At 43.2% G+C, this 21,641-nt stretch overlaps 2 protein-coding genes across 6 annotated transcripts in view; one reads left to right on the plus strand and one right to left on the minus strand.

Moving 5' to 3' along the window:
• The window catches only part of LOC126985078 (cytochrome P450 2L1-like), a 32,405-nt gene extending 16,444 nt beyond the window's left edge, over positions 1 to 15,961 (minus strand). Inside the window, exon 1 of the mRNA XM_050839480.1 lies at positions 15,823 to 15,961. The gene's annotated coding sequence lies outside the window, so the exon portion shown is untranslated. The remainder of the gene's footprint in view (positions 1 to 15,822) is intronic.
• Positions 15,812 to 21,641, plus strand: part of LOC126985081 (ninjurin-1-like) — a 28,297-nt gene continuing 22,467 nt past the window's right edge. For all 5 annotated transcript variants that reach the window (XR_007738289.1, XR_007738290.1, XM_050839488.1 and 2 more), the window contains exon 1: positions 15,812 to 15,958. Coding sequence is in view for 3 of the 5 variants with exons in the window: in XM_050839488.1 (XP_050695445.1) it covers positions 15,848 to 15,958 (111 nt within the window). In the remaining 2 variants the exon portion in view is untranslated. The remainder of the gene's footprint in view (positions 15,959 to 21,641) is intronic.

Consider the following 21,641-nt stretch of genomic DNA (forward strand, 5'->3'; position numbering starts at 1 on the left):
CTCCAATGTAAAGAGATTGAGTCGCTTGAGTCGTTCCTCGTACGGTTGAGCCCTTAAGGTTGGAATCATCTTTGTGGCGCGTCGTTGAATCCTTTCCAGTAAAGCAATGTCCTTTCTGTAATTGGGAGACCAGAACTGCACTGCATACTCGAGGTGCGGTCTTACCATGGAATTATACAAGGATAGCATCACGTCTGGTGTTTTACACTCGAAGTTCCTCGCTATGAACCCGAGCATAATGTTGGCCTTGTTGTATGCTTTTTTACAGTGATTCGCGTGTTTCAGGTCACTGCTGATAGTGACTCCAAGATCCTTTTCCTCCTGCATCGCTTGCAGAGGTCTCCCATTCATGATGTATGTGTGGTTACTATTTTGGGACCCAATGTGCATGACTTTGCATTTGTCAACATTAAAAGACATTTGCCATTTTTCCGACCATTCGATAATGTGATTGAGGTCTTTCTGAATGATTTCGCAGTCGGTCTTTGTGAGGGCATCTCCACCCACCTTGGTGTCATCTGCAAATTTCGATATTGTGGATTTCAGTCCTGATTCTAGGTCATTGATATATATGATAAAGAGGATGGGTCCCAGCACTGACCCTTGAGGCACTCCACTAGTGACTGGTAGCCAATCGGAAGGCTGTCCGTTGAGTAGTACTCGTTGTTTTCTGTCGGTGAGCCAATCTCTTATCCACGCGATCAGATTGGCTCCGATGCCCGCCGAGTGCAGTTTCTTAAGGAGTCGCTCGTGCGGTACCTTGTCGAAGGCTTTCTGAAAGTCCAGGTATATAACATCACTGGGGATGTGGGCATCCCAGTTCTTATATATACCTTGGAAGAAGTCTAATAAATTCGTTAGGCAGGAGCGCTTGTTTCTGAAGCCATGCTGGGTGTCGGAGATTACATTATTGTTTTCTAGAAACTTAACAAGTTTATCTCTAATAATCTTTTCGAGTATTTTCCTGCCACTGATGTCAAACTTATGGGCCTGTAGTTTAATGCAACGCTTTTGTCTCCTTTTTTGAAAATCGGTGTTACGTTCGCCATCTTCCAGTCTTCCGGGACCTTGTTTAGTTGAACTGACCGGTTGAATATGGTAGTGAGTGGTTGAAGTATTTGTTGTTTAAGCTCTTTTAATAACCGCGGGGACAAACTGTCGGGTCCCGTTGACTTGTTCGTGTCGAGTTTGTCCAAGTACTTTTTACTTCTTGGTCGCATATTGAGTCAATTTCCAGCGGCGTGATCTCACTCGGCGGGCAGGGCTCTCGGGAATGGTTTCGATGTCCTCGACTGTGAATACGGATGCGAAGTTACTGTTGAAGATTCTGGCCATCTGTTTACTGTCCTGAGTTACAGATCCAGTCTCGTCTGTCAGGGGACCAATATTGGATTTTACTTTCTTTTCGATCTTATGTACGTGAAGAATTTCTTGGAGTTAGTTTTGATTTCGCGCGCTATTTGCTTTTCATAGTTGCGTTTGCTACTCGAATAAGGCTGCGACAAGCTCTGAGTCTGTTGTGGTACTGTGTGCTGGCTTCGGCCGTAGCATTCTCTTTCATCAAATTATAATTCCTTTTTTTAGGTTTACTGCCCTTTTATTTCTCTGGTCATCCACGGTGGATCTACGGCCCCATTTACTCGCCTGGATTTCGTAGGCACTGTAGCCTTCTCTACTTGCAACAGCTTATCTTTGAAGACGTTCCACGCGTTGTCGATTGTATTGTCGGTGATGCCAAGTTGGTCGCAGGTCGTAGGGAAGCAGTGCACGGGCTAAGTTGAAATTTCCTTTTTGTAATCTTGTATCACTGAAGGAATATCTACGAGTTTGTGACATATGTTGATATTAAAACGTAGTAAGTGGTGATATCACCCATTAAGTTTCTCACCAACTGTACAGTCGCGAATGAGGTCAGGGGTCGCTTACTAATACCAGATCCAGCAGATTGTTTTCTCTTGTTGGTTGAGTTACAACTTGAGTGAGGAACGAATCCTCCACCATTTCTAAAGCCTGTTACCCTCTTGATCTCCAGTCATCAGTCCCCAGTCAATGTTAGGGCAATTAAAGTCCCCAATTATAATTGCTTCCTTGCTTTGTGTTAGAGAGTGAATCTCTTCGTAGAGGGCAGTGTCATCGGCTGCCTGTTGTTTCGGAGGCCTGTATACGGTTGCAAGTGTTAGTTTCTTGTTATTTGCGGTTATTTCCACATAGACAGAATAGTATTTCTCTGCGTCCTGTTTGTCTATTTTTATGGCAGGGAGTGTACTTTTACGTAGCAAACTACTCCTCCTCCTTTCTTGTGCTTTCGACTTTTGTGGAAGCTTTCGTACCCAGGGAATGACATTTCGGATTCTAGATGGGTAGAGTTGGCCCAAGTCTCTGTGATGGCTACCACATCTGGTTTCTCTGTTGCAATATACGCCCTAATTTCGTCCTTTTTGGGTATTAAACTACGTGCATTTGTGTACATGATAGAAATGTGGCCGTGACGAGTTGTACCAGTTCGCTTGTCGGAGGCGTGGTTAGTTACACAGTTTCTTGTGGGTCGCACTGACGCTACGGGTTGGTTGATCAAGGGCTGCCTTTGCCCCGTCCTCGCCCGCCGTTTTTTGAAAGGCTTTTCGAAAAGCTTTTCACTGCCTCGTCCAGAAGCCTCCCGAAACGCGCCGATCCAACCTCATTCAGATGTAGTCCATCGTTCCAAAACAAGTCTGGGCGCTCAAAGAAGTGATGCCAGGCGTTTGTAAACGCCACGCCTTCGTCGTCACAAATTTCCTTCAGACTAGTATTGATGTTGCTCGCTTTGCTGTTGAAGCCGGCGTAAGCGCTGATTCTGGGTAGAATTCCAGAGACAATGACGTGAGGGGACTTGGTCTTGTAACGCCGAATGACCTGACGGTATTTTGATAGTAGGGCCTGAGTTTGAGTAGACTGAACGTCATTTGTCCCCGCGTGAATCAAATAAACTGTGTCTTCCTTCGCGAGTTCCGTGACAGCATCGACAGCTGAAGTAATGTCGTCCAGTTTGGCTCCCGGAATACAATAACGCCTCCGCGTCTCTGTATTCCTGCCGCAGAATTCCGTTAATTGACCTCTAACCAGCGAGTCCCCTACAAGTCTAACAGATGTTTTCAGCTTGTCTGTGCCCCGAAACTGTGTCTGATCTACGCAGACCACAGCAGGAAGAATGGTCTTGTGGCGTCTAATGGATGAGTAGTGAGGAGTGGGAGTGTGGTGGCGACTGGACGTGGAGGCGTTAGGAGGGCTGGTAGAGGAGAGGGACAAGGGGGAGCCAGGGAAGATGAGGAAGAGGCGGAAGGGTTGACTGCAGGGGAGCAGAGGAGGAGGATGTTGAGGATGTGGAGGAGGGGCAGAGGCGGAGGAGGAGGAAGGGGAGGAAGGGGTTGACTGGGGAGGAGTAGAGGAGGAGGATGTTGAGGATGTGGAGGAGGGGACAGAGGTGGAGGAGGAGGAAGGGGCGGTAGGGGTTGACTGGGGAGGAGTAGAGGAGGAGGATGTGGAGGAGGGGGGAGAAGAAATGTATGAGGAGGTGGCAGAGGCGGAGGAGGAGGAAGAGGAAGAAGGGGTTGGCTGGGGGGGAGTAGAGGAGGAGGATGTTGATGATGTGGAGGAGGGGGCAGAGTTGGAGGAGGAGGAAGGGGCGGAAGAGAAGAGTGAGGAAGAGGAAGGGGAGGAGGAAGAGTAGGTGGTGGTGATGGTGGGATGGGTGGGGGAGGGGGCGGGGGTGATGGCGGTGCTGGTGGTGGAGGGTGAAGAGGGAGAAGAAGAAGACGAAGAAGACGAAGAAGAAGAAGAAGAAGAAGAAGAAGAAGAAGAAGAAGAAGAAGAAGAAGAAGAAGAAGAAGAAGAAGAAGAAGAAGGGAGTTGAGGGTGTGACGTCACGATGTCCCAGAGTAACGCATTGGAGCGTTGTAGATCCTCGTTGGTTGTTTGTAGTGCCTGAATACGTAAGTCTAAGACACAGTACCTACACATCGCGTCGCTGGTTTGGTAATGAATCGCAGCATATTTCTTTGAACAATTACAGCAATTGAAATAGTTGGACGGCATGATTACTTTTTTTTTTTTTTATTTTATTTACTGTTGCAAGACGATATATCGGTGAACTTTACAGTTAAGATGAATTTTGTATCAACACCTGAAGGGAGGCGGCTTTAAATCGGTCGAGTCACGCGGGAGAGTTTGAGGTGTGGCGTCTATGAGGGCCCACACGTGTTTTCCCTCCGGGATTAAAATTCTCTGGGGGATTAAACTTTTCCTCCTTTTCAAAACAGGTGTGCTGGTATACGGGTCAAGCTTTGTACTTCTACGTTAGTGACAGATTTTCTACGTTAGTTAGACACAAGAAGCTCACTGTCTTTCACTGGGTGCTGTGTTAGGTCGTGTAGTTGTAATCCTACTGAGGAAAGACAGGAAACACAAAAAAGTCGATTAATAACTTAACCGCTCGTGGCTGTAGCAGGGAAGTCCTCTCACTGTAAGGTAATCCTCGCAACACTTCAAACACTAGTTAGACGCGTCACAGCACTGAGTTAGACGTTAATTAATTAGGTTGAGTGGTGCTAAATAAGACAAGTAAACAAGCACAGTTAGTCGTTCGATTTCTGAGAAGGCGTACGGGCCTATTTAAGTAACGGTTAATTAAAAACGTGGATGAACGGATTTCAAAAGTTGTGACGTTAAAATGTAATACACGGAGTCGATTTACACACACGGAGTCGATTTACACACAAAATAACAAGTGTCGTTTCACCAGACGAGGCGAAAAGCAAGGTTAAGGTTTGATGCCGGTAGGGCAGCGAGGTCAACGTCCGTCCCTTTGAGGAGGTCAGGCGAGGAGGAGGGTGAGGAAGAGAAGGAGGAACATTGGTAGTATACAAGTAACAATGAATGTCAGGCGAGGAGGAGGGTGAGGAAGAGAAGGAGGAACATTGGTAGTATACAAGTAACAATGAATGGATAAACTTGATTGATAGTTTATTGTTGCAAGTAAACAACAAAGGAGAAGGGAACTTAAAAAAAATAAATAAATAAAAACAGCCCGATGGAAGAAGAGGAAAACAGGTGTGACGTGAGGAACCAAGGAAAGGAAGGAAGGAAGGAAAAGAAAGAAAAAAAGGAAAGGGGGAAGAAAGAAGGAAGGACGGAAGGAAAGAAGGACGAGAAAGAAAGGAACGAAGGAAGGAAGAAAGGAAACAAGAAAGAAAAGAAGGGAAGGAAGGGGAGGAAGAAAGGAAGAAATAAATGAAAGAAAGGAAGGAATAAGTGAAAGAAAGGAAGGAAGGAAGGAAGGAAGGACGAAACGAAAAGAAAAGAAATAAGAAAGTAAAACAGAAAGCAAGAAAGAAATGAAGGAAGGAAGAACGAAAAGGAAGGAAAGGAAGGAAGGGGAAAGAAGGAAGGAAAGGAAAGGAAGAAAGGAAGGAAGGACGGACAAAAGGAAGAAAAGAAAAGAAAACGAAAACACAGGAAAAGAAAAGAAGGAAGGAAGGGAAAGGAAAAGGACGTTAAAGAAAAGAAAGTAGAAGAAAGGTAAAGAAAAGGAAGAGAAACCAAGAAAAGAAGGAAAGAAGGAAGGGAGACTCAGGTAGCGGGAAAGGAACAGGCAGGTGAGGGGATGGAAGGTGAGGAGAAAGACGAGGAGGGGGCGGGGGGCTGGAGGCAGGGGGGAGGGGGTCAGTGGCATACCTCTATTGATTACTCTCACGATACTCACCTGGCTGGGCGGAATCAATGACGAGCGACGCTGGGGCGGAGGAAACGAAACCCGGAGAGAGGAAGCCCGGGAGGGAGGAGGGAGAGAGAGATGTTGGAAAGACAGATAGATACAAGAGAGAGGGAGCGAGAGGAATATAGGAGAGGAAAGACTAGAAGGGATGCAGGGGAGGAGGAAGGGAGAGGAAGGGTGTGAGAGAATGAAAGGGATATGAAGGAGAGAGAAGGACGGAGAGGAAGAATGGAAGAGATATATATAGGGAAGCAGAGAGGGAGAGAGAGGAATATAGGAGAGAAAAGAGAGATAGGAGAAGGGAGAGGAAGGGTAGGAGGGAAAGAAGGAGAGAAGTAAAGTAAAGAAAGAGATATGCAGAGAAGGAGAGAGGGAGGGAAGAGTAGGAGAGAGATGCTGTGAAGGAGGGCTTAAGGAAGAGAGGAGGAGAGGAAAGAAAGGGAAGATGCAGCAGTGAGGATAGAGAGAGAGGATTGAGGAAGAAATGAATGCATGAGGGAGGAAGGGAGATGGAGGGAGAGAAAGAAAAAGAGAGGCAACGGTACACAGGAATGGATTATTATGTATGGACTAGGACGAAGAATAAAGAGTGGAGGGAGAGGAAGTGAAATGTGACAGGCGGATAGAGATGTGGTATAGATATGGGAGTGAGAGGGACGGAGAGAAGTGGGAGGGAGCATACGAAAGGAAAGGAAGAAAGGGGAAGGAATCAGGGAAGCGAGGTCGAGAGAAACATCAAATGACCTCAAATGCACTCTACAAAGGAAACTAATATATTAACTTTATTGACGCCTTTTATGCATTATTTTTTTATACATTTATTTTAGCAGTGAACGATAGGCAAAGGGAGCAGGAAAGCAGGAGAGGGAGGGACAAGAGGACGACAGGGAGAGGATGCGTGTATGTGAGAGGGAGGGAGAGGAAGGGAGGAATATAGAAGAGCGGCAGGAATGTACAGTTTGTCCGAGGGTGAAGAGGGCTAACACCACAACCAATGGAGTGGATAGAGGGAGATGCTGGCGCCAGAAGAGAGAGACGGAGGCAGATGGTTGAGTCACTACCAAGAAGGGCAACGAGAGGAATCTTAGCAAGGACAGACGGAGAGCGTGGACACAAGTATGAGACGTGTACAACTTTACCAGCAGATTATCGTACGCACAACATTGTATTTGTATTTCTGGCCCATAAATATTGCAAAAAAGAGCATCAATAATTACCGATTTAACAATAATTATAAATGCATATCGTTAGCTTTGTGGGTGCGATAGTTTTTGGTCAGATATCGGCAAAAACAATACGGTACGACAATCTGGTAACGTTGGACGTGAATAACTTTAAAACCTCACACACCATCTACCACATTTTCTCTTATGTCCATTCCTCTCCCCTCACTTACGCTAGATCCTTTAAACGTATCATTAGTATTAACAATTATGGGAGCAGTTTGGCTTTTTTATTTCCACAATCGGGATGGAGTTTGCTGAATGTGTTGGATTTTCAATTAAAGTCAACGTATTATAAGCTCAGTCGTAAAATGTGATGTAAAAAATCGACGCAACCAACTACGTCTCGAAAAACGGATGAAAAGAGACAAACCAGCCTCTCTCTCTCTCTCTCTCTCTTTCTGCTTCCCTATATCTCTAGTGTGAATAAAGACTAACACCGACTTATAAACAAAACAGGCTTTTTCGTACAGCTATTGATATAACTTAACCTGCTTATGTAACCCCATCCACGTTGCTAAGTCGTAACTACGTAGTTATAACGTCAAAGAAAACGACGTCACAGCGCCTTAATCCTTCTGCCCTAACTATACCATTTTATAGGTCAAGAGAAGACATCCGTGCAGGGGTCTGAGAGAGAGGGAGGGAAAGGTGTGTGTGTGTGTGTGTGTGTGTGTGTGTGTGAGAGAGAGAGAGAGAGAGAGAGAGAGAGAGAGAGAGAGAGAGAGAGAGAGAAGAGGGAAAAGAAAGAAAAGTTAAATTAAAACAGAAATAAGAAAAAAACAAAAGTAAAAGAAAGGCAGAAAAAAACAAGAAGGAAGCAATTAAAGTAAGGAATACAGAACCAAAGAAACAAAAAAGAACAAAAACGAACAAACAAATAAACAAACAATGAATGAAAGAAGTCCAGGAAGAAAAAAAAAATGACCACAAAAAATCAGACCTTCCTTGTGAATGAATTGCACGTTACTCGCATGTGTGTGTGTGTGTGTGTGTGTGTGTGTGTGTGTGTGTGTGTGTGTGTGTGGTAGTAACAGTAATTTGGGGTAACCTTGGAGGGTCTTTCATACAGTGGTTATGTAAGGACTATCGCGTGACTGCTGGAGTACGTGGAGTCAGGAGGTTAGAGTCGAGTGTTTGTCTGTCTGTCTGTCTGTCTGTCTAGCATAAGTTTGCATGTTGCCTCCCCTCTATCTGTGTGTCTGTCTTTTTGTCTGTCTATTTGTCTGTTTTTCTGTCCTTTTGTCTGTCAGTCTGGTTTGAGTTTCCATGTAATCCTCTCTCCACCTTTCACTCTATCTCTATCTCTATCTGTCTATCTATCTCTGCCCATCTGTCTGTTTGGTATAAGTTTGCAAGTACTCCCTCCTCCCCTCCGGTCCCTCTCTCTCTCTCGCTCTCTCTGAATCTTACTATTTGATTGCCTCTCATAAGTCACAAAAAAACGTACTTATAGATATATTGATAGATAATAACTCTGCTTTAATGCATTAGTTGATAGTTGACTATTTTAGGGATATAATCATTTGAAAACTTTTTTTTCTTTTGTTTTTTTCTACAGATTTGTGAGGAGTGTAATTTGTTTAAGTCGTATTTAGCCAGTTTACAAGGTGTTATATTATTCTATTTTTTATATAGTAGTAGTAGTAGTAGTAGTAGTAGTAGTAGTAGTAGTAATAGTAATAGTAGTAGTAAAAGTAGTAGTTATTAAAGAATTACATTTTTTTTTCTTTTCACTGTGATCAGCAAGTTTGAGATACTCCATTATTCTATTTTCTATAATTCTACTATTATTAACTTTATTCTATTGCTATTATTCCATTATTTTATTAATCTACTATTATCATCTTTATTCTATTGTTATTATTCTTTTTTTTTTAGCCTTTTCATCGTGATATGCAAGTTTCTGCCGCTCCCTATTGCTGCATCATACCTCTCTCAGCGAAATTTTCACCGTGATAAGTTACATTTCTATTCCAATTCATCGTGATATGCAAGTGTATGTCGCTCCCTATCGCTGCATCATACCTCTCTCATCGAAATTTTCATCATGAGAGGAGAATTTCTGACGTCCCTTCTTGCTGCACCATTCCTTCCATAACACCCTCTTCATCGTGATATGCAAGTGTATGTCGCTCCCTATTGCTACATCATATCTCTCTCATCGAAATTTTCATCGTGATAAGTTACATTTTTATTCCTCTTCATCGTGATATGCAAGTGTATGTCGCTCCCTATTGCTGCATCATACCTTTCTCATCTTAATTTTCATCGCGATAAGTTACATTTTTATTCCTCTTCATCGTGATATGCAAGTGTATGTCGCTCCCTATTGCTGCATCATACATTTCCCATCCTTTTTTTCATCATAAGACAATTTCTGCCGTTCCTTATTCTTGCACCAATCCTTCCCTAACATCCTCTGCATCGTGATATGCAAGTGTATGTCGCTCCCTATTGCTGCATCATACATTTCCCATCCTTCTTTTCATCATAAGACAATTTCTGCCGTCCCTTAATTTTTTTTTTTTTTTACAGCTAAGGAAACAGTTCAAGGGCGTTAGGAAAAATATTAAAAAAAGACCGCTACTTACTGGACCATTCCTTCCCTAACACCTGCAGCCATAGCCACTACAGTAATGGTCAAACATTTGGGAACTACAGCAAAGGAAGTAAGTTAACTACAAGTACTATACCAGTCTCACACAACACCCTCACACGGTACGAAAGGCTGGTGCGTTGATATATATATACAAATATGGTTATGAACAAGTTATGTATGGAAATCTAGATGACAGAAAAGATATAGGAAATTCTGGAAATGCTGGCACTAGCAAAATAGACAACCGCAACACACACACACACACACACACACACACACACACACACACACACACACACACACAAACATCCTCTTCATCGTGATATGCAAGTTTCTGTGGCTCCCTATTGCTACATCATTCCTTTTCTATCATCCTAGTTGTCATCGTGATAGGACAATTTCTGGCGTACTCAGTCACTGCATATCATTCCCTTCCCATCATACTCTTCATCGTTATCAGCAAGTTTCTCCCATTTTCTCTTATAACTTCGATTTTCCTTTTCTCGTCATAATTTCGAGGCTAACTAAACTATTTATTTATTTATTTCGTCCATCATACTCCAGCAAGTTTCTCCCATTTTCTCTTATAACTCCGATTTTCCTTTTCTCGTCATAACTTCGAGGCTAACTAAACTATTTATTTATTTCCTCCATCATACTCTTCACTGTGATCAGCAATTTCTCCCATTTTCTCTTATAACTCCGATTTTCCTTTTCTCGTCATAATTTCGAGGCTAACTAAACTATTTATTTATTTCGTCCATCATATTCTTCACTGTGATCAGCAATTTCTCCCATTTTCTCTTATAACTCCGATTTTCCTTCTCTCGTCATAATTTCGAGGCTAACTAAACTATATATTTATTTCGTCCATCATATTCTTCACGTGATCAACAATAGCACCGCGAGTCTCACCTAACGGGTACCTAACTAACCTTTTTTTTTGTTTTTTTTTGTTACTACCATTTCGTTAACATATATTTATACAGATAATCAAGCCACACAGACCCTATGATCCAGATTAGGTGGTCTGAGAGAGAGAGAGAGAGAGAGAGAGAGAGGGTGATGGATGAAAGAAAGATAAATAGGAATGAAAGAAAATTAAAGATGAAAGAAAGATAAAGAGAGTTAAAGAAATGAAGAAAAAAAAGGAGGGAATGACAAAAATAAAGGAAGAAAATATTAAGAAGAAAAAAAAAGAAATACAAGGAAGAAAAATCATACAACTGAGATACGAAAATATATTAAATCAGATGCCACCAAGACTTTGCATTTCGACTTCATTGAATATAAAGGTGAAGGGAGTGTCGATCGAGCTTCTTTTTTTATCTGCCACTTCTCTCTCGTTGCCGGACACTGACAAGGCGATACTTTTTCCCGCGTTCGTTTTATCCCCGTGATCAACAATAGCACCTTAAATATCAACTAACAGGTATGCCAAACTAAACTATTCATATCTTCCGTTTGAGCAGCGAGTAGCGGGCTTTTTTTTTTATTATGAGCAGCGAGTAGCGGGCTTTTTTTTATTATCATTATTGTTTACTTTTTTGTGCCCTTGAGCTGTCTCCTTAGTTGTAATAAAAAAAAAATAAAAAAAACTTCCATTCCGTTGTTGGTCATTGTTGAGGTAATACTATTTTTCTCCCTTCATTCGTTTTATCCCCATGACCAACAATGGCACCGTGACTGTCGACTATCGGGTATCGAACCTAAGCGCTTTGCATCAAGGCGAACTTAAAATATCATGAGCTTTGCCGTTATCACCAGAAGGAAGGTTAAGTGAATTAGAGGGTAGGGGTGGGGGAGGGGAGGGGCGAGGAGGGGATAGAGAGAGAGAGAGAGAGAGAGTGTGTGAATGAATGAATGAGAATAAAAGAAAAAATAAAAGAAAGAAAAAAAATAACAAAAAAGAGAGAGAGAGAGAGAGAGAGAGAGAGAGAGAGAGAAAATGAATGAATGAAAGGAAGGAAAAAAAGAAAAAAAGAGATAAGTATAAAAAAAATGGACAATAAAAAAATAAAAGGAATAAAAGGAAATAAAATCAATAGTTAAAAGGGAAAGAATTAAACAATGGAAAGAAGAAAATGCGAAGGATAGAAAAGAGGAATGAAAAGGAAAAATAATGACCGTAGAAAGAAAATAACTGAAAGAGAACGAATAAAGAAAGAAAGAAAAATAAAAAAGAAGCAACGAAGAGAGAAAGAAGAGAAGAAAGACAAAGAAAAAAAGATAAACAGAAAAAAAACAACGAAGAAAGAAAAGACAAAAAAAGGGAAAAGACAAACTAGAGGAAAAAAATAAGAAAAAAAGCCGAGAATCAAAACAAAAATAAAAACAATGAAAGAATATAAACAACCAAGAAATAGAGGAGGCAAGAAACAAAAAAAAAATATAAGAACGAAAGAAAAAAAGATAAAAACAGAAAAGAAACAGCGAAAAATGGAGGAAAGCAAGAAACGAAGAAAAAAAGAAAAAAAAAAGAAAAACTGAGATAATAAAAGAAAATGAGAGAATACAACCAAGAAGTGAGCTGTCGTAATGACGGGGCGGAGGGGGGGGGAGGGGGGGAGGGGGGAGGTTGTTCATGGGAAGTGGCGGATAAAAAAAAAATAATAAAGAAAAAAGAAAAGAAAAATAACGTGCGTGACAAAGTATTGGGTAATTTAAGAGAGTGGGAGAGGGGAGGGAAGGAGGGAGGGGAGGGGAGGGGAGGGGAAGGGGGTGAACCATGGAGGGAGGGAGGGAGGGAGGGAGGAAAGGGGATGAAAGGATGAGGAGAGGAAAATGGGGAGAACATCAGAACATAAGAACATAGGGAGACTGCAAGAGGCCGAATGGGGAGAGGAAAACGAGTGGGAGGAAAGGGGGAGAGAGGGAAACGGGTGGGGAGGGAGAGAAAAGTGGGGAGGAGGGGGATTGGCATTGAGGTGAACGGAGGGAAATAGAGAGGGAGAGAGAGCGAGGGAAAAGGTAAGGAGGAGGAAACAGGAGGTGAAAGGAACAGAGGAAGTAGAGGGGATAAAAAAAAGAAAGGGAATAGAGAAAGTGATCAGAGAGGGAGGGGGAGACGGAGGAGAAAGAGGGAGAGGAGAAAACAGAAAGAGGCTGCGGGAGGGGGAGAGGGAGGGGGGAGAAGAAAAAAGTGGAAGGGGAGAACAGGATGAAGCTGGGTGAAGGGGCGGGGGTTGGAGAGAAGGAAAAAGTGCAGAGAAGAGAATAGGAGGAGGCTGAGGGGAAATGAAAAGGGGGGGAGGAGAGAAGAGAATAAATGGTGGGGGGAAGAGAACATGATGAGACTTGGGGAAGGGGAGAAAAGGGGAGAGAAAATAAAAGGGGGGTGGCAGAGGGGGAGGGAGGGAGCAAGGTCAATGGAGAAACTGGGGGGAGTGGGGATATGAGGGAAAACGAGAGGGAGGAGGAGGGGAGAAAAGGAGAGATGGAAGGAGGGTCAGGGATGGGGAGGACGAACACAAAGTAACACAAAGGAAGAACAAACAACAGCAGACCTAATGGCCCTTACGAGCCTGTTTGTGACAAGCTACACTGAATATCTATAATCAAAGGCGGAAGATGAAGGACAGCAAAGGCGAAGACTCCTCCCCACTCCCCCATCCCTTCAGCCAAAGCTGGCAGGAAAGGAAAAAGAACCATGCAGCATGGAAAAACTGCATGGAAATTATGTAGGAAAGAGGAAAGAACTACCATTACTGCTACCACTAACCGGGCGATAAAAACGGACAAGGACACCAGTATTCGAAGGAACTTAACGTTATTTACGACAATGAGTAATATCTCAGTTGCTGATTGGATTCAAAATACTTGTCTAATCTGTTCTTGGTAACTGTACTGTTGCTGATCAACGACATCACAGGGTAGAATTCCCAATTAACGACGACTCGATTGAAGAAAAGTGTTTGGCTTCGTGCGACGAGATCTTTTAGAAATTGTTCTTCTTGTTCTATTTGATCGATCAATTGTAAACAATTATTATTAGATCGCCTTCATTTTTCGTTTGATAGGTTGAATAAATTTACTTCTTTAAGCCTTTGTTCATAAGATAAATTGAACAATGCTGACTGGGCTTTAAATCGCTTGATCTTTTCTTTACTGCAGAAAGTTGCTGGCAATTCATTACGTACTGAACGCGATTGTTATTGTTTTTTATTTGCCATTGATTGGCCCAACGTGCAAGTCGATCTAGAGGAGGAGGAGGAGGAGGAGGAGGAGGAGAAAGGAACAACAGGTATTAAGTAAGAGGGAAGAGAGGAGGGAAGGGGAGAGAGAAGGGGAGAGGGAAAAAAATGAGTGGGATCGGTGGAGGGGAGGAATATGGATGAAGGGAGAGAGGGAGAGGGGGAGAGAGAGGAAAGAGGGGAGGAAAAAGTTAGGCCCGAAAAGGGGAGGATTATGGACGAATCGGGAAGGGGAGTGGAAAAAAAAATGAGGTAGACGGATGGGGAAGAGGGAGTCCGGGGAGAGGAAGATTGGGTAAAAAAAAAAAAAATAATAATAATAATAATAAATAAAAAGGAGGGAGGGGTGGTTAAGACAGATAAACAATTTCTACACCAAAAGCAAACAATAACTGTATACTGTATATCTTCGGTGCTACTTATTATTATTTTTTTTTTTTACAACTAAGGAGACAGCTCAAGGGCACAAAAAAAGGAAACAATAATAAAAAAAAAAGCCCGCTACTCGTTGCTCCTAAAAAAAGAATCAAAAGAGGTGGCCGAAAGAGAGGTCAATTTCGGGAGGAGCTTAGTTTGCAATTTAATTTGTTGTTGATGTCTGTATAATGGAAAAATGGGTTGCCTTGCCGAACAGACCGCGAAGTTTGTCACCCCTTTCGAGGACAGCGAAGTACAGGCCGGAACTCCCCACCTCTGCCATGCTTTCGTTTTTCTTGCATGACATTACCACACCAGCACTCAGGTAACATGATAGTAATGACCTGACTGTGATAAGGTAATTACTCAGGTCAAGCTAAGGTCCACGGAGACAGGTCAGGTCAGTCAGGTGTCAAGTGAAGAGCACTCGGAAAACATTACATCAGATGAGGTTTCGGGAGACAGGTCAGACCGGTAGACCGCGCGCTAAAGTACCACTACATTTGAGGCATACTGGAGTAGACTACAAAAATGTGGTTGACCGCATATTAAAGTAGCACCATACCTTCCCCATTAACCCACTTCCTCTTCCTTCCCAATCATCCTCCCTTTCCCCAAGCTCTCTCTCCCTCCGTCCACTTCCTCTTCCTTCCCAATCATCCTCCCTTTCCCCAAGCTCTCTCTCCCTCCGCCCACTTCCTTTTCCTTCCCAATCATCCTCTCTTTCCCCAAGCTCTCTCTCTCCCTCCGTCTACATCATTTTCTTTCCCTCCACACAATTTTTTTTCCACTCCCTTGGTAATAAAAAAAACTAGGGGGAAGGAGCCAGAGAGACAAAGTTAACTGGCGTCATATTCTCAACCATTTCGGGACTTAAGGGGCTATCACACTGGGCAAATTTTCCGTGGATCTTCAGTCAAACCACGACTTTCGCTGGCGTGGTTCTTATATTTCCGTGGTTTTCTGACGTGTCCACGATCTTCCAAACCTACGGTAGATTTCATTGAAGGACGACGGTATTACTCACCATCATCATCATCAGCAATAACAAGAAACAAATGAGAACCACGCTAGCGGAAATCGTGGTTTGACTGAAGATCCACGGAAAATTTGCCCCCAGTGTAATAGCTCCTTCACACACCCACACTTGATAAGGCTTTCGTAAGAGTTTCGGGGATTTCTATGGATAGTTTTATGACCCTTCTGGTAATTTGATCATAATGAATAAACACTTACGAGGACCTGATTGCTCTCCTATTCGACCTTTGGATATAGGTGATGTGAGAGGCGGAAGTGTCTGGGAAAACGTACCCAGACTCTGACTCACAGTGATCCTGGTAACCGCGAGGCGAGGCGAAGCGAGACAGTTTCCTCCCTTCACAGCTCGGCAGCGCACCTGTGGCCGTGACTCTAGTGTGTCCGGCAGCGGCACAGCTCACTGGTAGACGCGAGGCCCGAGGGGACACACCGACGCCGCCGCTCCCCTCACCCTTCCCCACTAACCGCGCCTCCCTCTCCCTCACCCTTCCCCTCATGCTTCATACCCCTCCCTCACCCCTGCATCTCCCTCCTGAAAGCGGCCCCGAACTAGCCACCGCGTATCGTCACCCCAACTTAACGAACACGTGTGGACCTTACCTGTATAAGCTGCTCCTCGGAGTGAATGTCCAACCGCCTCTTCACCCCGACCTACAACATTGAAGGTGTGACGTACACCTCCAAGGACGGCGTCTCACTCCCTAAGGCCATGAATTCCCAAACCGACAACGTGGGCGTGAGTATTGCTAAGGGCATGGCTTGGGTTGGGTTGGGTTGGACTGGTTGATCTTCGTGTGTTTTCCCTCACCGTTAGTAAGTTAGGGCAGTGGGTTGGTAGCAGGTAAAGGTACATTTGGGGGCATATGCTTTAGTGGCGCGTGGCCTCGGTGCTCATCTCTGTCGCTGTGCCCATTGAGAGTGTGGTGGGAAGAACAGCGAAACACCTGGAAAAAGAGGAGTTTACCTGTTAGTACCTGGTTGCTTGCCCGTGTTTGTGTGTGTGTGTGTGTGTGTGTGTGTGTCCGAAATACCTGGAAAAAGAGGAGTATACCTGTTAGTACCTGATTGCTTGCCCGCGTGCGTGTGTGTGTGTGTGTGTTATATCACTTTCCACTCATTACACAACCCATGAAATCACTAATGACAAAAAGACTTAAAAAAAAGGCAAGACCGCCAGGCATCCAGACAGCGACAGTCATTCACACAGACAGACAGGCACTCCTCCTCCTCCGTGCACTGGTCTGTCTCTTTGTCCTCGAAGTGGGAGCGAGCGAGCGAGCAAGGCCGCCGCGTTTCGCTTCAATACAGTTACCAAACGGAGATGATGCTGACTCGCTCGCTCCGAGATGAAGGCGAACAACGCGAGTGAGGAAACAAAGGGCATGTTGATGAGTCTGATAAAGTCAAGTATATTGCAAAAGATCCTCGATACAATGTGGATAAATTCAGTTTTGAGAAGGGGAATAAGCAAGAGGGGACTTACGAATAGGGTGTTGAGTGAATGGGACAAATGGAGCAAATAGGAGTTGTTAATGCAAATACGATTGAAAGTTACAAATAGGATAAATAGGATGAATTCATGTTTCGGAAGGGAATAAGCAAGAAGGGACTTACGAATAGGGTGCTGAGTGAATGGGACAAATGGAGCAAATAGGAATTGTTAATGCAAATACGATTGAAAGTTACAAATAGGATAAATAGGATGAATTCAGGTTTCGGAAGGAGATAAGCAAGAACGGGGTTTACGAATAGAGGCAGTGTATGAATTGAACAAATGGAGCAGAGATGTGAAGTTAATGCAAATACGATTAAAGTAAGATTCCTTAATTAATATATGCTAGTTACAAAGTGGATGAATTCAGGTTTCGAAAGGAGATAAGCGAGAAAGGATCTACGAAGAGGTACTGGATGAGCAAGTGAAGAATAAATGTATGTGTAGTTAATGCAAATACGATAAAAAAGTTAGATTGCTTAAATTACATTAAACTGGCGTATTAAAGGGATTAGCAGATAATGCATATATGGTTCCTGTAGAGCAGCCACGTGTATTCCCAGTAACCTCTTATATACCTGGTCTCCTTATCTCCTTGCGTATATGTATATTAACTACCTTATGTATGTATCTGGTCTCCTTATATCCGAGTGCATCGTAACCGGGTATACATGTGATTCTATCCTTGCGTACGTATAGTAACTACCTTCTATACCTGGTCTCTTTGTGTATAGGGCCTTAGCACATGTGACTTCGCAACACACACGGGAGGCAAGAGTGGAAAGCCCGTCGTGCCTTATTTAAAGAGGAGCAGTCCATTGGGAGCAGGCAGAGAGGCACGCACGCAGACAGGCACCCCTATACAGCAGCTGACTCTCCCCTTCTCTCCCCTTCTCCTCCGTTCCGTTCGTGCCTGACGCTCTGCTCTCCTCGCTTCCAGTATTCTCGCCGAGTCTGTTTGTTCGTCAGTCAAGCGGTGATCAATATAAACAGCGCCAGAAGCAGAAAAAAACAGAATCAGACCGTAACGAGTAGCATACAAAGAGAGGGAGAGATACTAAGAGATTACACCTCACGTAAGACAGAGGCAATTAACATTATTATAGAAATGATGACAGTGATCGATATAAACAGCGTCAGAAGCAACAAAACAGAATAAGACCCTAACCAGCAAGTTACAAAGAGGTTCCTACACCCTACTCACGATATACAGGTTACGTAGTGAAAAGAATAATAATGATAATCGATATAAAGAGTCAGAACCAACAAAGAGGAACAGAATCACCTACTAGCACGCCACAATGTTAATGAGTAGATTACATACAGATTTCTTAAGGGATTACACCCCACCCAGGACATAGGCAACGCAATATAAAAAGAATAATAGTGATAATCGATAAAAACTGCGTTAGAATCAGTAGAGGAAAGGCAGAATCAGCTACCAAAACGTCAATATGTTAATGAGAAGATTATATTGAGATTTCTTATGGGACTACACCCCACCCAGGACATAGGCTTCGAAATATAAAAAGAATAGTAATGAAAATCGATATAAACAGCGTCAGACTCAGTGGGAAAAGGGACAGAATCACCCATAAACACGCCACAATGTTAATGAGTAGATACATACAGATTTCTTAAGGGACTACACCCCACCCAGGACTAAGGCAATTTAGTATAAACAATAAACAAACGATAGTCGATATAAACAGCGTCAGAATTGGTGGCAAATGAACAGAATCCGCCAACACGTTACCATGTTAAAATGAGCAGAGTATACAAAGAAATTACTTAGAAAACGACGCCTTGCCCCCTGCCCTCTCCTCTCCCCTACCTTCCCCCCTGCCTACCCCCTACCCCCGGACGCCTTGCTCCCCCTCCCTCCTCTCCCTTACCTCCCACAACATAAATAACGCCCCCACCACAACAACGCCCCCTACCCTCACTATGACATCCCTCCCTCCCCTCCCTTCCAAAAACTACACACATGCGCTCCATCTCTCTCCCTCCCCCTCCTTCGACGCCCCCCCCCCCCCCCACACACACTTTACACACGCTTGCCAAGTGTTGAAAAAAAAGTCTCGGTATTAAAAAAAATGAGACAAGTTGAAGGACGCCATTAGTCACGATGGAGTAGAATGACAGTTTATTATTAATGGTGGGTATGTAGAGTGTGGGGTGTTGTTGTTGTTGTTGTTGTTGTTGTTGTTACTTGCGTCGTCATTCTTACTGTTGTTATTGTTTTTTACTGTTGTTGCTTTTGGTGTTTTTATCGTCGTTATTGTTACTGTTTTTATCGTCATTGTTACTATTATTGTTGTTGTTGTTCTTGTTTTTGTTTGAGGTAAAATCCACAAATCAAATCATGCAAGCTGAGGATAAGGCGTCGCGTCATCCTATTGTGTGTATCAGTTATCTGTCTATCCTTCGCTCATCGTTGTCTCTCGTCCCTAAACCTGGCACCATGCGGGCTGGAGAAGAGGCTTGTTTTGAAGTGTCTATTGTTATCCCACATCCGGGTATCTGCATTGTCCTTTGTTCCATACCTGTACAGCGTTTTAACCTGTCTGTTTGGGGCGAGTAAATAATGTATCTCTCTCGTCTACTCCACCGCCTCCCTCTCCTTCTGTTCCCTTCCCCTCTCGTTCTATTTTGGAGTCTTTCGGTTTGTCTCTCACCAATAGAAAGTGGAGGATCATTAAGCAACACAACAATAACAGCAACAATAATTACTACTACTACTACTACTACTACTACTGCTACTTTTTTTTTTAAGGGCCTCCATCTATTAGAGTTGCGTTGTGAGCGGTATCTTTTCTCATATCCTTTCACAAAGCAATTCATTGGCCCCACCCCGCTAATACTAATACTAATACTACTACGATTACTATTACTACCTCTTCTATCCAAATCACCATCATCACCACCACCACCACAAACAACAACAACAACAACACGGATGCTTATATTGGGGTTACCATCGCACACCTGTGACAAACAACACCTGTGCAACACACCTGCGAGAGAGGAGAGACGAGGAAAGAAGGGCGGTGTCGATGGGGAAGGGGAGGTAAACACGGTTGGGTGGGTGAGAGGGTGGGAGAGAGAAATTCGTGAGTGCACAATGACACACACCCATGAAAAAAAAAAAAAAAAAAAGATGAAACCAACCTTGAGAGAGAGAGAGAGAGAGAGAGAGAGAGAGAGAGAGAGAGAGAGAGAGAGAGAGAGAGAGAGAGAGAGAGAGAGAGAGCAAAGGAAGAAAGAAAGAAAGAGAACGACGAGTCAAAAGAGACAGACAGACAAACACATAGAATTAGACATAAGACACGTTTAGATGTTAAGAGATAGTCAGATAGGAAAATAAATATGCAGATAGATGTAATAAAAGACAGAGAGAGAGAGAGAGAGAGAGAGAGAGAGAGAGAGAGAGATAATGGATGTGGTGTGAACAAATCCATCCTGTATCGTGAATTATTAGTGATTGCCTCGGTGAGTGAGCCGTTCCACGCCACCCAATGCTCACGACACCCAGGAATGTGTAGAGCGCGCCGCCTCACGCATTAGCCTAGCACATCGGAATTCGTAAGCTCTCAAACCATGCATAAAAAAACGAAGAATATTCCATCTATCGTCTTTGGTGTTGATATGGAGGCTAAGATCGGTACACTCCTTTGACCTCTATTCAGGAGCAGTAAGTAGCGGGCTTTTCTCTTATATTTTTCTTTACGCCCTTGAACTGTCTCCTTAGCTGTAAAAAAAAAAAAAAATAATAAAAACTGTCAGTCTCTTCCACCCTTCACATCAACCATATCCAAAGGCCGAAAAGGAGATCAGTCGCTTTCTAATGAGTGTTTTTTCTATGTTAGTGGCACAGAAGAATGATCAACCTATCGGAAGAGTCATAAAACTACCCCTAGAAATGCCCAAAACTCCTACGGAAGCCTAGTCAATTATTATGTGTGTGTAGCTCCTTGGGCGCCGAATGTTTCTGATTATAGCCCTAAGATTTTTGAAGCACCTCTACATACTCCACACAAAATCACACAAAAACTATGAAAATTACATCTAAAGTGTTTGAAGTTGATACAGAAGCTAGGATTTTGAGGCAACCAACCATACTACTGCCCCAACCAGTATCCCCTAAATAAATCAGTAAGTTTGTAAGCTCTTAAACCAAACAAAATCTAAGAAAATTCCATCTATAGTATTTGAAGTTGATACAGAAGATAAGAATTTTGAGGAAGCCATTCACGCTACTTCAGAGCCCCCACCAGTATCGCCTAAAGTGATTCAGTAAGTTTGAAAATTCGTAAGCTCTTATACCAAACACAAAGCAAACTAACAAAATTCCATCTATAGTATTTGAAGTTGCTACAGAAGCTAAGAGTTTTGAGGAAGCCATTTCATGCTACTACAGTGCCCCCATCAGTATCGCCTAAAGTAATTCATTAAGTTTGTAAGCTCTTAAACCAACAAAAAAAAAAAAAAAAAAAAAAACTTACAAAATTCCATCTAAGGTGTTTGAAGTTAATACAGAAGCTAGAATTTTGAGGCAACCAACCAGACTACTGCCCCAACCAGTATCGCCTAAATAAATCCGAAAGTTCGTAAGTTCTTAAACCAAACACAAACCAAACTAACAAAATTCCATCTAAAGTGTTCGAAGTTAATACAGAAGCTAGAATTTTGAGGCAACCAGCCATACTACTGCCCCAACCAGTATCGCCTAAATAAATCCGTAAGTTAGTAAGCTCTTAAACCAAACACAAACCAAACTAACAAAATTCCATCTAAAGTGTTTGAAGTTGATATTTTGAGGCTGCCATACAAACGACTACAGTGCCCCCACCAGTTTCGCCTAAATCTTCTCGGGTTTCCGCACATTTAGCAGCAGCGTCGAGCGTTGCGTGCGTCTCCCACATGA

The sequence above is a fragment of the Eriocheir sinensis genome, chromosome 58 (genome assembly GCF_024679095.1).
Source record: "Eriocheir sinensis breed Jianghai 21 chromosome 58, ASM2467909v1, whole genome shotgun sequence".
In the NCBI taxonomy this organism is placed as follows: Eukaryota; Metazoa; Arthropoda; class Malacostraca; order Decapoda; family Varunidae; genus Eriocheir; species Eriocheir sinensis.